Source organism: Thamnophis elegans, chromosome 3 (genome assembly GCF_009769535.1).
Source record: "Thamnophis elegans isolate rThaEle1 chromosome 3, rThaEle1.pri, whole genome shotgun sequence".
In the NCBI taxonomy this organism is placed as follows: Eukaryota; Metazoa; Chordata; class Lepidosauria; order Squamata; family Colubridae; genus Thamnophis; species Thamnophis elegans.
In genome coordinates, this window is record NC_045543.1 from 25,093,289 (window position 1) to 25,106,469 (window position 13,181).

Consider the following 13,181-nt stretch of genomic DNA (forward strand, 5'->3'; position numbering starts at 1 on the left):
TCGTAACCCACAGACCGCAGCCCACTACTGAGCTGTAGCCATCTGGGAATTAGGCCACTCACATACATGCAGCTTGATTCAGGCAAGTGGTGGGCCGGTGTGTGGCTTGTTCCCCCCCCCCCCCCCGGAATCTGGCCATCAAGTCGCAAAGGTTGAGGACCACTGCTTTAGAGCAGATGGGACCATTAGAAAAAAGCAGAAAGTCCTTGACTTACAATTGGTGTTTAACAGGTGTTCAATAACACAGCCAACTCCTCAAAAGCTATTTACAACCCAGTCCCGAAGTTATGGCCACTGCAGCACCCCTGTGGCTGTTCATCTTTACTACAGGCCTCCCTGCTATGTCCCCCACCCTAGTCCCCACATGCCTTTCATTCCCCCACCAGGTCCCCACAGGCCTTTCCCCCCACCAGATCCCAGCAGGCCTTTCGTTTCCCTACCAGGTCCCTGCAGGCATTTCCACCCCTAGATCCTCACAGGCCTTTTCCTCCTCTGTTGGGTCCCCACAGACCTTAAGCTTGATTCCCACCCCACCAGACCCCATACCCTCCTCAAATATCTTTTGAAGAGCTCCTGAATCATGCTGCATGACCACACATGGCATTCAATCTGCGCATATTGTTCTATCTATCACAGTGGCAATAGCAATAGCACTTGGTAATACCACTTTACAGTGCTTTACAGTGCTTTACAGTGGTTAACAGAGTCAGCATATTGCCCCCAACAATTTGGGTCCTCATTTTACCCACTTCTGAAGGATGGAAGGCTGAATCAACTTTGAGCCAATAATTCTATTGCAGATCAGAATGGATGAAGAGTTGAGTATGAACAAATGAGAAAACAGGCTAGACAAGGAGGTGTCACAGATAGCTAATAGGATCAAGAGAGCAAAAAGTTTCTTTCATGCTATGATAAATATGGAATTTTTAAAAAAAATTAAGAATGTCAAAGCCTGAGTTATACTGATTCACTAGGGCAAAATCTCTGAAAACTTTTTCCAAGTTCTCTTAGTAGCTGCATTGAATTGTTTCTGTTAAAATAAACATTCAAAAGCCTCATCTCAGCTTTCCCAGTCTCTCAGAAAGTCTTATCAGAACTGTATTTTTTCCCCCTTGGTAGTTGCCTTTCGCATCTATGACATGGATAAAGATGGTTATATTTCCAATGGGGAGCTTTTCCAGGTTTTGAAAATGATGGTTGGGAACAATCTCAAAGATACCCAGTTGCAGCAAATTGTAGACAAAACCATAATAAATGCAGATAAAGATGGTGATGGAAGAATATCCTTTGAAGAGTTCTGTGCTGTAAGTATATTTCCCCCCTATCATTGCAGTTAGTACTTTCAGATATCCAATAGTTTATTCAGTTTCTGCTATTTCCCCTTTATTTGGCAGTTTACTTACATCAGAGGTGGGTTGCTTCGGGTTGGGCGAACCGGTAGTGGCGGTGGCTGGAGGTTCTGCCCACCCACACAGATGCTTCTGAGCATGCACAGAAGCATCACATGTGCACGCGAGCACGAGCAAACTGGTAGTGCTAGGATTTGCAACCCACCTCTGACTTACATGTGTCATCCACAAGGTGTGTGCTTCATAACAATCATGTGTATAAGTATTCTAATACATTTTTTTCAATACCTACCCACCCCCCAATTCAAAATAATCAGGTTGGCTAGGAAGAATTGAAAGAAACCCAGAACTATGGTTCCTTTCTCCCTGTTATATAATTGGATTCTAGGCCAATTACATCAATTTTATCTAATGTATTAATTAACATACTACTCATCATTTATTAATATTTTAAATCTGATTATTCTGATCCTATTGTTTCATGTCTTTTTAATTCTTACAGTATTTTGTTATCAATATTTCAGGTTGTAGGAGGCCTAGATATTCACAAAAAGATGGTGGTAGATGTGTGACTCTTTATGATACTACCCAACACTTTTGCTTTCTTCTCCATCTCTGAAGATCTGCTCAAGACGTCCAGCAATGCTCTCTGTGTATTTAAATGGAAGTATTTTTCTCTGTGAAACCACATTTTCCAACATGAGCCTCATGAAGCCAACTAAGTGTTGTTGAACTTTCATTCTCTCAATAACGCAAGTGTAGCACTTTAAAAGTCTGAAGGACAGCAAAATGGAAAGAGCATATCAGTGTGGTGGAGAAAGGGAAGGGGGTTGGCTTTTTAATTTATTTTTCTCAACTTTTATAACAAGAAAATATCTATCTATATATATGTGTGTGTGTATTTATATATAGATATATATATATGTTGTGCTTTCTATTTAGTAGTTAGGCAAGCTTTAATTTAATATACTTGATTTAGGCATAAAACTAGAGTACAAAAGTGCCAAGCAGATTATTATATAGTACAACACATAAGATATACAACTTTACTTTTATGTCACACAGATACACACATGCAGGCAGATATACTTTAGAAGAATATAATGTTTTAATGGATGTTAGGTCAACTTTTTCCTGTGACTGTTTCAGATGTTTATATATTGACTGGCTGAAATAGCATCATTTCCTGTTAATTTATCTTAATTACATTTTTGTATGACAGGAATGTAGATTAGTTTGTGTATATATGTACACTATTTAATAGTATGTGCATGTATATGTACGTACACATACTATTTATGGGTATTAAAATAGCAGTGCATGTTATAAAAATTTAATTGCCAAGAACTAGATTGTATGTGCAAAAAATGCTTATGGTCATTTCATTTTTTTTTTTCATTTAACACAGTTGCATAAAATAAACCTAGTAAACATTGGCTCTTTCCATTTAGATAAAACAGTTGTAAACACTTGTTTTTCAGTACTAATCTTGATACAAAAGAGTTTAGGATCATTCCCTAGGATACCTTCTGCAATGAGATTACTAAACCTCTCATGCCATTAAAATATCTTCCAACTATATAATTTCTCTAAAGCATTTAATATACTAATTTAAGTTGCATAAAACCTGGTAATATTTTATATATGTGTATATAGGTTTATTACACGAGAAACATTAACCTCTGCTATATGGAAGAGGTAAGGTTCACATTCTTTTTTTTAACGTCCTGATCTTCAGTTGGAGAATTTTTTTCTAAATTTGTTTTTATCATGACTTGTAATTGACAGTAACTTTATATGTGTGATATAAAAGTAGCAAGGCATGTTATACAATATATAATTCTTTTTCTGCAATGGTACTATTGGATAGAAGAAAATTGTTAGATTTTTAGGATAGTACGCCCTTTCTTCTAGCAATTTTTCTATTTGGAATGTTTTATAATTCGCAGTGGAAAGGCAGGTTGTTCAAACTTAAATCAATTGCCTCCCAGCCAGCCATAGCTGTTCCTTCAATTGAGTGCTGCACATCATGGGCTCTGTCTGTGAGAGAGAAATCCAGGTGCTTGGTGTCCTTGCATGACATGAAGTTTTGCATGTAGATCGATTTGAAATGTTCCTCTTGTTTACATGATTTGCATAATTTAAAAAAGATGTTGCCAAACTTTTGGTAAATGTTAAAACAGAAAATCTCCACTACATGTATCTTTCTTCCTCTGGATCAGTATGTGGATTATAATCCCAACCAGTGGTTGTATTTGTTCCATTGTCAACTGCCATGTGCTCTGCTTCAGGGGGAACTAGTCTTTTGTGAATTTTTTTGTACATAAATATTTGTTACAAATATTTTAGCAATTGCTTTCTATTTCTTAAGTGCTTGTGCATATCCTTCCTGGCATAATAGAAAATAGTGCTAATGTTACTTTCGTACTGGGGGAATGAGCTTTTTTAGGTTGTGTGCAAAAAAAAAAAAAGGGTTATGTTGAATGTTTAGATTTTTCCTCTGCATGCTATACCATACATTGTTGGAAGTATAGGAACCTTCATAATGTATGAATAAAAATAAACTATTTGAACTTTACTGCATGGTGTTAAAGCTTCAGTTGAAAAAAAAAAGAATATTCTGAATTTCAGATCTGATTGTACTAAAATTCGATGCTTTTGTGTATAATTAAATACCTGTAACAATATTTGCCCATTTTTCTCAGTGACAGTTCATTTAAAGTCAAGTAACACCTGATTCAGCGTTTATAGTGATAACCAGTTCCCAAATTATTTTTTCTTTTGTAGACATGTTAACTATCCTGTATTAGTGAATAGAACAATAAGATCAAGACACATTAAGCTGTAATTTTATGGAAGTTTTTGGCTTATGAGAGAACTTTATTTGGTCAGTTTTATTCTTAGTTCCATAGTAACACCAATTTTATTTTAAGCATAGCATTTTTTCTAATTTTGCAATCTTGACTCATTGCACATATAAGGGAAAGTTCCATCTGAAAGATATCTGCTGTAAACATCAGGGAATAATGAATTCAGGATTGAATACATGTACTTGTCCATGCCTATTTCAACACAGAATCTTATACTTTATAAAAACAATATCTTAGATCGAAAGAGCCTCGTGTACAATTTAAGAATCCCCTTGAATCTGAAAATTGGGTTTTTTCCTGTACTATTTCTGAAGCTATTACAAAACTTGAGGGGCTGTAACTAAGAACTGACACCATACATACAATATGTAAGTCAGATACTCAACAGTCTTGAATTTACACAGTAGTTTAAGGACTGGTTTGTGGTACTAAAATTATAAATGTTGCTATGAAAGGATCTTTAGTTTGTTATAAGCAAGCCCTTATTAGCATCTGTATTCATGGGGTAGGACATTTTTTGTTAGCTTTTTGCAGAATCTTGCAGCAAAAAAAAGCTGTAAATTGTCTACATATTTGGGCCATGAAATAATACAAAATGGGTTGAGATCTAGAAATGCTTTGATGCCAAATTACTAAAAATTACACATTAACGTGAAGCAGAGGTCCTGCAAGGCTTGTATTTTTTTAAAAAAAATAATGGATAGATATTCAGGTCCTGAGAGCCAGTTTGGTGTAGTGGTTAAAGACATTAGGCAGAGACTGAGTTCTAGTCCTGCTTTAGATAGAAAGGCAGGTAAGTAACTCTTGGTCAATTCCATTCTCACAACTCTTCCAGAAGAGTCGAGCTACTTCCCAAAATGTCTGCCAACAAAACAGCAGACTCTTCAGGTCAGGAGTCAAGATTAATTTGAAGGTGTAAGTCCACTCCCCTCCATTTTTGTTTGAGATTTCTTTGGTGCCCTCTCAAGTCTAGTTTGCATTCTGTCTATGCTGTAGAATTATAAAGGCAGATTGGGGCCGCCATGGCTCACATAAGATGCTGGGCCTGTGCACTGCTGAGGCCAGTGGCTCGATTCCCCTTAAGCGAATAAATCACGTAGGGACAAGGAGCCTCCCCCGATTGTCTACCAGCATTCAGGTGTCCTGTGGGTAAAGGTAACACCACTCCAAAAAAAATTCCTTTCAGAGACAGGCAGCCACCTCAATGGTCCCTGGCTAACGTGTGCCATACATTTAAAGGCAGGTGGTCCTAATGCAAAAGCAACTCTAGGATCTGCATATCTCCCTCTGTAATGTCACAATATTGGAAAAAAAAAACTTATTTCTCTCTTCTTCCAAGGAGGAGGTTATCAACATTGTAACAGCTTTTTCCCCTCTTCTACTGAAAAGTTCTTTGATAAGGGAAAAACATTTAGTTTAGTAGTCTTTTAACCATAAATATATTTGCCTTCCAACTACGAGCAGCCCCATTCTGTTTTTTTAGACTAGCCCCTTCCCCGGCAATCTCTTCATACCTTAGTATTTTAAAAGAGTTGAGAATTTCTGAGTACAATAGTGACTCGCAGCATACTATTCATAGCTGCTGCATTCGGTTAAACCTGTATCCATTCAATTCAAAAACTGACAATCATGTTAGAAGGAAATTCAAGTACCAGTTTTTATTGGACATAACTTCATTTAGAACACTTGATAATAGATACTTGCTTGAGAACATTGCTGTGGCAGTTCTATTATATACCAGCCATGTTGGAACTGAAAATTGCTACCAGTTTACTAGGGATGTGAAAAATATTCCATGCATGGAACTGCTACTTTTGAGTGGCCTAGGCATGAATTAATTCAGAAAGGAGTGTTTTGGGGCATGGGAGAGAGTGGAAAACCCAGGAATATTAGTGGCAACAGGAAACAAAGTGCAAATATCAGGAATGAGCTGCTGAAGTGGGTATTTCCACTGGAAGCTAAAGATGTGGCAGTAGCTAGCGGGAAGTAGGGCAAGGGAGACTTTGGGAAAATAGATAGGTAGCCTGCCACAAGCCAAGAGGGGGGAAAGGCCCGGCATATCGGCCTTGCCCAATTTACCCTTAAAATCCTTCTGAATTTTGTTTCAGCCCAAACTCTGGACAAACAAAATATTCCAAATTTTGGTGTGGCTGAAATGCCATCCACTTCAAATGGCTTAGCAGAGCTTCTGAAACACAATGTGTTTGTTTTGGGTTTTAAAGAAAAGCACACTTTCTTGTAATCAGTATTTTGATATTGCTTCCTTCAAGTGTTTTCCAGTATCTTGTGTAGAAGTGTGTGACTTCAAAAACCATGGTCTTAAAATCTTTCTGCTGTTCTGCTTGCTACTGCTCTAATATTGCCATAAACTTTAGATGGAGGACTTCCTGTAGAAGAAAAAAGTACATTAATACAACTGATTTATAGATGATACAATATGCTTTTTAAAATACAGCAAAAGATCTACAGTTTTAATTAGTATAATAAAAACTATTAATAAACTTGATTTAAAAATAGAATTTTAGTTTGCAAACTCTTATAAGGCTGCTGTGTCATACATTCTTCTGAGTGAGATGGGCATTGTAAAAACGTATGTATGTGTGTATGTGTATGTATGTATGCATGCATATATATGTGTGTGTGTGTGTGTGCGCACACACACACACACCACACATATAAGTTGGTACAGCTTAGGCCTTTTTCTAACTAGAATACCCCTAAATGAAAACATAGTAGTTTACATTAAATATAAAATTCTATGTATTTAGGTTAGAATTTAGATGTCAGATGCAGAACAAGGGTAACAATGAAGGCCACTGATGAGCCATTAGTTTGATGATATGAAAAAAAATTACTTCATTTCTTGCTCCAAAAATGCCTTCCAGTGTGACATATGGAATGAAGCAATTTTGTGCCATCCCAGTTTTTCTGTGTTTGATTACCTACTCTTAAAAACTGAGTTGTATAGAGAAACAGTTAGTAGTTATGTACTTACGGCTCCTGATCCATTGATCAGTTTATAGTCCTTTATATTATCCCTTTCCCTCATAGAAATGTCAAGTTACATTTCTCTAACCAAAAGCACTTGCTACTTGCAAATCTTTGCTCATTAACTGGCATATTCAAAATATAATGTTAACAAAAGGAATACAAGTTTTACCTAGAATGAGATTGCAAATGGCTGTCCGTGCCATTTTAATGTTCTGGAAAGATCCTAAAATGTGAACTTTCCTGTAATTAAAATTAAAAAATCTCTTCACACATGTTTAAGATACCGAACCTCTGAAAGAATTTTTATTCACTATACAATCTTATATAGCACTTTTATTTATGTTTATACAAAAGCAGCTCCAAGCTAAATTTACTTTCATAAGGACAAGTGTCAAAAATTGGATCTACTTTGCCTTTCAAAATGTTCATCACATGATGCCATCGCCATTTATTTCATTTCACATCCACTTTCCTGAACCTCTGCTGGAACACACTGAATATCTGGAGGCTCATTAGCTCTTCAATATTTGCTTCTCTTATTGCATTATAATACAATTACCATTCTACTTTTAAATGTAGTTAGACAACTCATTACCCTTTGGATCATTTCTAAGATCCTTGCCATTTTCCTTAATATCTTCAATAATGGCAGAACTTTTAATGTACTTAAAAAGTTCTGAAAATTCAGAGAGATATTTAGAGATATATCTGGCTTGAAAGTAACTCATTTTGAACTGTGTATCATAGTAAACATCAGAAGTTGCTCACAGAAAATATTTTATGACATTTTGTATTAACAGAATGGCTTATGATTATTTTTATCTCATGTTTTATAAAATTTGCCAAATTTCAATTCCATGGGAGTTATGGCTCTGGATTTTGGATATATTCTGTAAATTAGCTAATTTGAGGTACTTTGACTCAAAATCTATTGCCCTGTGATGTTTCATCATAGATACAGCTGCTATAAACACTGAGACACCCACATACAAACCTGATTGTGATATTAAACAATTTGAAACAATGCTCCTAAACCTTTTCTATTGCTACATGTTTTTTTGTAGTATGTTGGCTGATGATGGCTACAAATCTTGAAAGCTTGAATATTTTTGGAATCTCTGAGCCAATCAAATCCAGGCATTATCATTATATGAGTAATAACTGCAGCATATCTAGAGGATTCATCTGCCACAAGTGATGCATGCAAGCATATCAATTTGTATATAAACTACAGCCAGAAGATACACTGTAAAGTCCTTAGGGAGATAGTTTAGAAACATGAAATATAAATGTTTTGTGTTTTCAAGGCAGTATTTAAAAGATCATCTTGGTAGTGTCTTATTCCTGGGAATTTATCAGTAGGATCCAATAAATTGAAGATTCAGTTTTAATATATACAGCATGTATAATAAGCATGGCAAAATTATAGGCTCTGCAATTGCTTAAAAAAACACAGGGCTATTACACTAAAACCTGGAAGTTTATTAGCCAAGATTCAAAATTTAAAAAATTGGGAACTGTATAAAACTTACGAATCTGCAAGAACTATTCGTGTCCTTGTTACATTTTCAATAGTAAATTTGGTTTTTCCTCCTTTTCCAGCAATTCTTCCTATTGCTCTTGAAAGATGATCTCCTTTTAAAGGTTTGACTAAAGAGAAAATGTTGTTTTAATTATTTGCCTTTTCCCTGGGCCATTTGTTGGAATCTAATGTGATTGCTAAATCTGAGTACTGTTCAGTTAAGAATAAATGAGATCCAGTTATTTTTTTTAAATATATATTTCAAAAAGATTCACAAAGTTCTACCACTTATTCCCTCCATATTTTAATGGACAGGATTCTACCATTTTCTCAACACTTGTCTCAAGTACACTAATGAAACAAGGCAACCCACAGAAATGAAATCCAAATCTTTGTTGATTAGATAGTCTGCTAATAAATAACATTTAGAAATATATATGTACACATATAGAGAAATAACATGTTTTTGAGACTGCTGAAACTAGAATAAATTCCATAACTCAATCACAAATCATTATTTTAGTAACAATGATATACTTCCAATAACGGTTTTGTTGCTGTTCAATCTGTATTAAAGATTCTTATGATAACTCAGCAGCAGGCCTAACAGTTACAATACACAATAGGTGATCCTTTAAAATTTCAATATATCTTGAAATCCACAAGGAAAGTTACAAATGAAGGCTGGCTGGCAGTTTTAACTGAAAAATTGTTCAACTAAAAATTAATCAGTGTGAAATGATATTTCAGACCAAACAATGTGAATACCTGTTTCAAAATTATTTTCAGGTTATTTCAGATGTATTCCTATCAATGAACAACAACAGTTCTATATGCATCTCACATCCTCTAATACCCATTATTGTTCTGATCTTTTGATATATTGATTTTCATACTTACCATCTGTTACTTCAAATGATTCTAGAAAAAGCTCATCTAATCTGATTAATGCAAGTGCATCCTGAAAGAGAAAACATAGCAAACAATGTTTTTTAAATAACTATGATTTTTAAAAATACAGGATCAAAAACAGTCACTAGTAAGTCAGCATATGGATTTCTCTAGCTTTGCATTACCAAAATAAAATAGGTTAGAAATCTGAAATAATGGACAATAATACTAAGTTCCCTTATATGTACACTTATATAAATATTTCAACGAATACCTGCCACTACATACTACCACTACTACATACTATCCTGCAAGTAATCAATTGGCAGGAAATTACCTGCCAATTAAAATGTTCTTATCCCATGGGTTTTACCATCTCAAAATACCTTCCAGACGGTTTCCCAATTTATTTATTTATTTATTTAATAAAGACACTTCATCTTTATTGCATATGAAACCTCAACTAGAGACATTTATTTAGTAAGCTAATTTATATAATTGCTGCTATCACCTAGGTAATGTATAAAAGGATAAAAAACAAAAAACACATTACAAATAAATGTAAACATTTTCTGTACAGATTTAGCAATTGGGATCACAAAATATTGAACCCCTCAGCTAATTATCCAGAAAGAACAAAATTCTCCCTCCCCCCTCCATGAAGACACTTCTTAGATCTTTTCATTTCAAGTATCAGCAATATTCATTCATTCAATATTCATACAATGAACTATGGTAGACGAGAACTTACCTCAACTTGAAATCCTAGTATAAAAGCTTTTACAAAATCAGCTGCTTTTGTCAAAGCACCTATGTCTTTTGTTTCTTTACAAGTCTAGAAAATAAAATAAATCTTAAAATTTAGGAAGTGATCTTTGGGGAGATTCATAAAATATTACATGAAGCACCACAATCAACTCCTAATATTTAATTCAAATCTAAATATCAATTTATAAGCTATTGACACAATATTCTATTGTTTCTACTATATAAGACTATATTGACACTAATGAATTTAAAAAACTCTCCAAATCTGTATGGGAAGAATTATTATAAACATATTCTATATTGTGGTTGCCTAAAATGAATTGATACATTAATTTCCAACCATTTAGAACTGACTTTTACAACTCTAATAGAACTAAAATGCTATTTTAACAAACTAGCAAGATGTCCATTTTCTGAGATTAATGAAAGAAACTAATTATTAAAGCATTCTTTACAGATTCAAATACAGATGTCAAGTATCACTGGGCCAAAATAACTAGTGAAGTCGCGAATCAAAATATTGATCTATTCTTCCACATTTACCAAGGACAAAAGCAGAAGTGGGAAATTTTTGTTTATCCATGCCAGTAACATCCAAGTATAATTGCAATATAATTTGCTACTATCAAATCTGAAACATGTTCTGGGTGCCAACCAGATAAAAAGTTCTCTTTGTGAAAGATCTGCAGAAAGTTATAGGCTCCTATTTAAACAATGCACATTTGTGTTATCTACTGTATATTTGAGGATTATTTATTTCATTGTAATGCCTTCTCACATAATGTAGCATTGGATTATTTGGAATTTTTATTGACCAAAATAATGATGCTTATTAAGACTTACTGCATTAAGGTGATAATTTGTTTTAACAAAATATTTCTAATGCTAAAAAGAAATTTAGAAGTGATTTTTCCCCAACAGCAGACACAAATACAAGATAGTAAATTTTCAGAAATACTAGACTTATTATTTACCTTTATCTCTACATTCCTTGTTTTTAAATTAAATCTAATCTGAAGCTGCAAATGTTCTACAATTGGTGTGAAAATTTTCATCCAGTTCTCTTTCAAAGGAGTATATCTATTTGCTGGTACAGGAATTTTTCTCAATTCACCTTTTCCACACTAGAAAATATAGTAACCATCACAAAATAAAATGTTAAGCAAATAAAATTATTCAATGTATTCATTTTATTTATCACAGTTTACATAGAATAAGCTAAAGAAAATATAAGCAATGTAAATAGTTTTTTTTCTAATATTAGGTATATCAGAGATTCTTGCCTTTAAAGTTCTACCGTATTCAAAATTAGAGAGCTGTATGTTTATGCTATTATTAGCTGTATGTTTATGCTATTATTAGTCTCTTAGTCTATCTTATACAGATCTAATAAAAAAACCTGATTTCTATATACGCTATGTATGATGAACTCAGTCACCCTATAACAGTACACTAAGGATCAAATAGAAATTTGTTAAGAGACACTAAAGTAACGTAAAAGGATAAAATCCTTTGCTTCCAATCACAGGGCATTGCAAGCAACAACCAGCAGTTTATCTTGCACCAGGAAGCATACTGGCCACCAGTGCAACTCACAAAGCAGAGGTGTTACCTGGGCATACTAAGGCAGGCCCATCACTATTTGTGCCACTGCATTTTGGACCAGTTGAAAGCTTCCAAGAGGTTTTCAAAGGGCAGCCAATTGTAGAGTGCATTGCTGTACCTAAGCCATAAGGTGCCTAGAACATGAATGGCCATCTGAACCTCCATCCCATCCACTTCCCTCCAAGGAAGGGAGAACTCTACAGGTGCACAAGGATGGGATGCACCACCACCATCCTGGCTCTGCCACAGGACATTGACAAGGGCGACTAAGACTTATCTCAGTACTAAATCCTTGCCTGAAATCTAATTTGGATTTCCACCAAAATAGCTTTTCTCTCCGAATGAACACCAAAGGGAGGAATGGGAAGATGGGGGGGGGGGTGCCTACATTCTTACCCACCCACCTTACCCACCCACAATGTAATTATAATAAATCAAGCTGAAGGTTAAACATGCGCTTAAAAACGGAGTAAGCCACGTTCAACTGGAATGTGGCATTGAAACGCCCGCAGCTTAACCATTTGTAAATGCTTGCCATTCATATTTCAAAACGCAATGCCTTTCCATCGAGAAACGGGAGGGGAAAACGTAACCTGCTCCTAGGCATTAAGAAGGGATTACTTACGGCGAGGGTTTCCCCGCTAAGAGGGGGGAAATCCGGCCGCTTCCGAGGCACCGGGCTTTCGTTCGTGTCCATCTGGGACTCTCGGCGCCTCTTCCGCTTGAGGACCGTCGTGAAGCCTTCTTGGGGACTGTGCGTTTCCATCTCCGTCGGCAGCCGCTCTTCACCAGAGCTTTCCATCTCCATGCTTCGCCGGATCTATCTAGCACGATATCGACAGGAAGAGGCGGGGCTGCGTCTCGGGCCACGCAAGACGGCCGCTATAGAAGCCTTCCTTTTCCTCCAGATCTCACTCTATGGTTGACTTTCCCCGTCCCTGTTCCGCCCTATACTGGAGAGAAACAGGCGGCCTAATCTTGCTCCCCTCGCTCCCTTGCCTGGGAGTTTCAGGTGGAAAAGTGGTGCTGCGCAAAAAAGGAGCACGGGTCGCAACCCTCGGAATCTCTATGACAGAGGTCTTCAAACTTGGCAGCTTTAAGACTTATGGACAGCTATGCTGGCTGGAGAATTCTGGGAGTTGAAGTCCACAAGTCTTAAAGATGCCAAGTTTGAGACCTCTGCTC

The 13,181-nt window shown here is 35.8% G+C and overlaps 2 protein-coding genes across 2 annotated transcripts in view; one reads left to right on the forward strand and one right to left on the reverse strand.

The window, feature by feature from the left end:
• The window catches only part of PPP3R1 (protein phosphatase 3 regulatory subunit B, alpha), a 51,307-nt gene extending 47,380 nt beyond the window's left edge, over positions 1–3,927 (forward strand). Inside the window, exons 5-6 of the mRNA XM_032213003.1 lie at positions 1,120–1,304; positions 1,874–3,927. Of these exons, the coding sequence (XP_032068894.1) occupies positions 1,120–1,304; positions 1,874–1,921 (233 nt within the window). The 3' untranslated portion in view covers positions 1,922–3,927. The remainder of the gene's footprint in view (positions 1–1,119; positions 1,305–1,873) is intronic.
• On the reverse strand, positions 3,156–13,137 carry PNO1 (partner of NOB1 homolog). Its single transcript, XM_032213001.1, has 7 exons — positions 12,622–13,137; positions 11,366–11,515; positions 10,375–10,458; positions 9,633–9,693; positions 8,743–8,860; positions 7,380–7,450; positions 3,156–6,606 (listed from the first exon to the last, which is right to left on the reverse strand). The coding sequence occupies exons 1-7, from the start codon at positions 12,802–12,804 to the stop codon at positions 6,539–6,541; spliced, it is 735 nt and encodes a 244-aa protein (XP_032068892.1). The 5' UTR covers positions 12,805–13,137; the 3' UTR covers positions 3,156–6,538.
• Between the last annotated feature and the right edge of the window lie 44 nt (positions 13,138–13,181).

What these genes read in the sequence shown, in the direction of transcription:
- PNO1 (XM_032213001.1), bottom strand. Translation starts at nt 12,804, where the DNA reads ATGGAGATGGAAAGCTCTGGTGAAGAGCGGCTGCCGACGGAGATGGAA. An exon ending in CAAGGAATGTAGAGATAAAG is followed by an intron (nt 10,459 to 11,365) that starts GTAAATAATAAG and finishes TTTATTTTCTAG; the next exon opens with ACTTGTAAAGAAACAAAAGA. An exon ending in CATTTGCAATCTCATTCTAG is followed by an intron (nt 6,607 to 7,379) that starts GTAAAACTTGTA and finishes TTTCTTCTACAG; the next exon opens with GAAGTCCTCCATCTAAAGTT.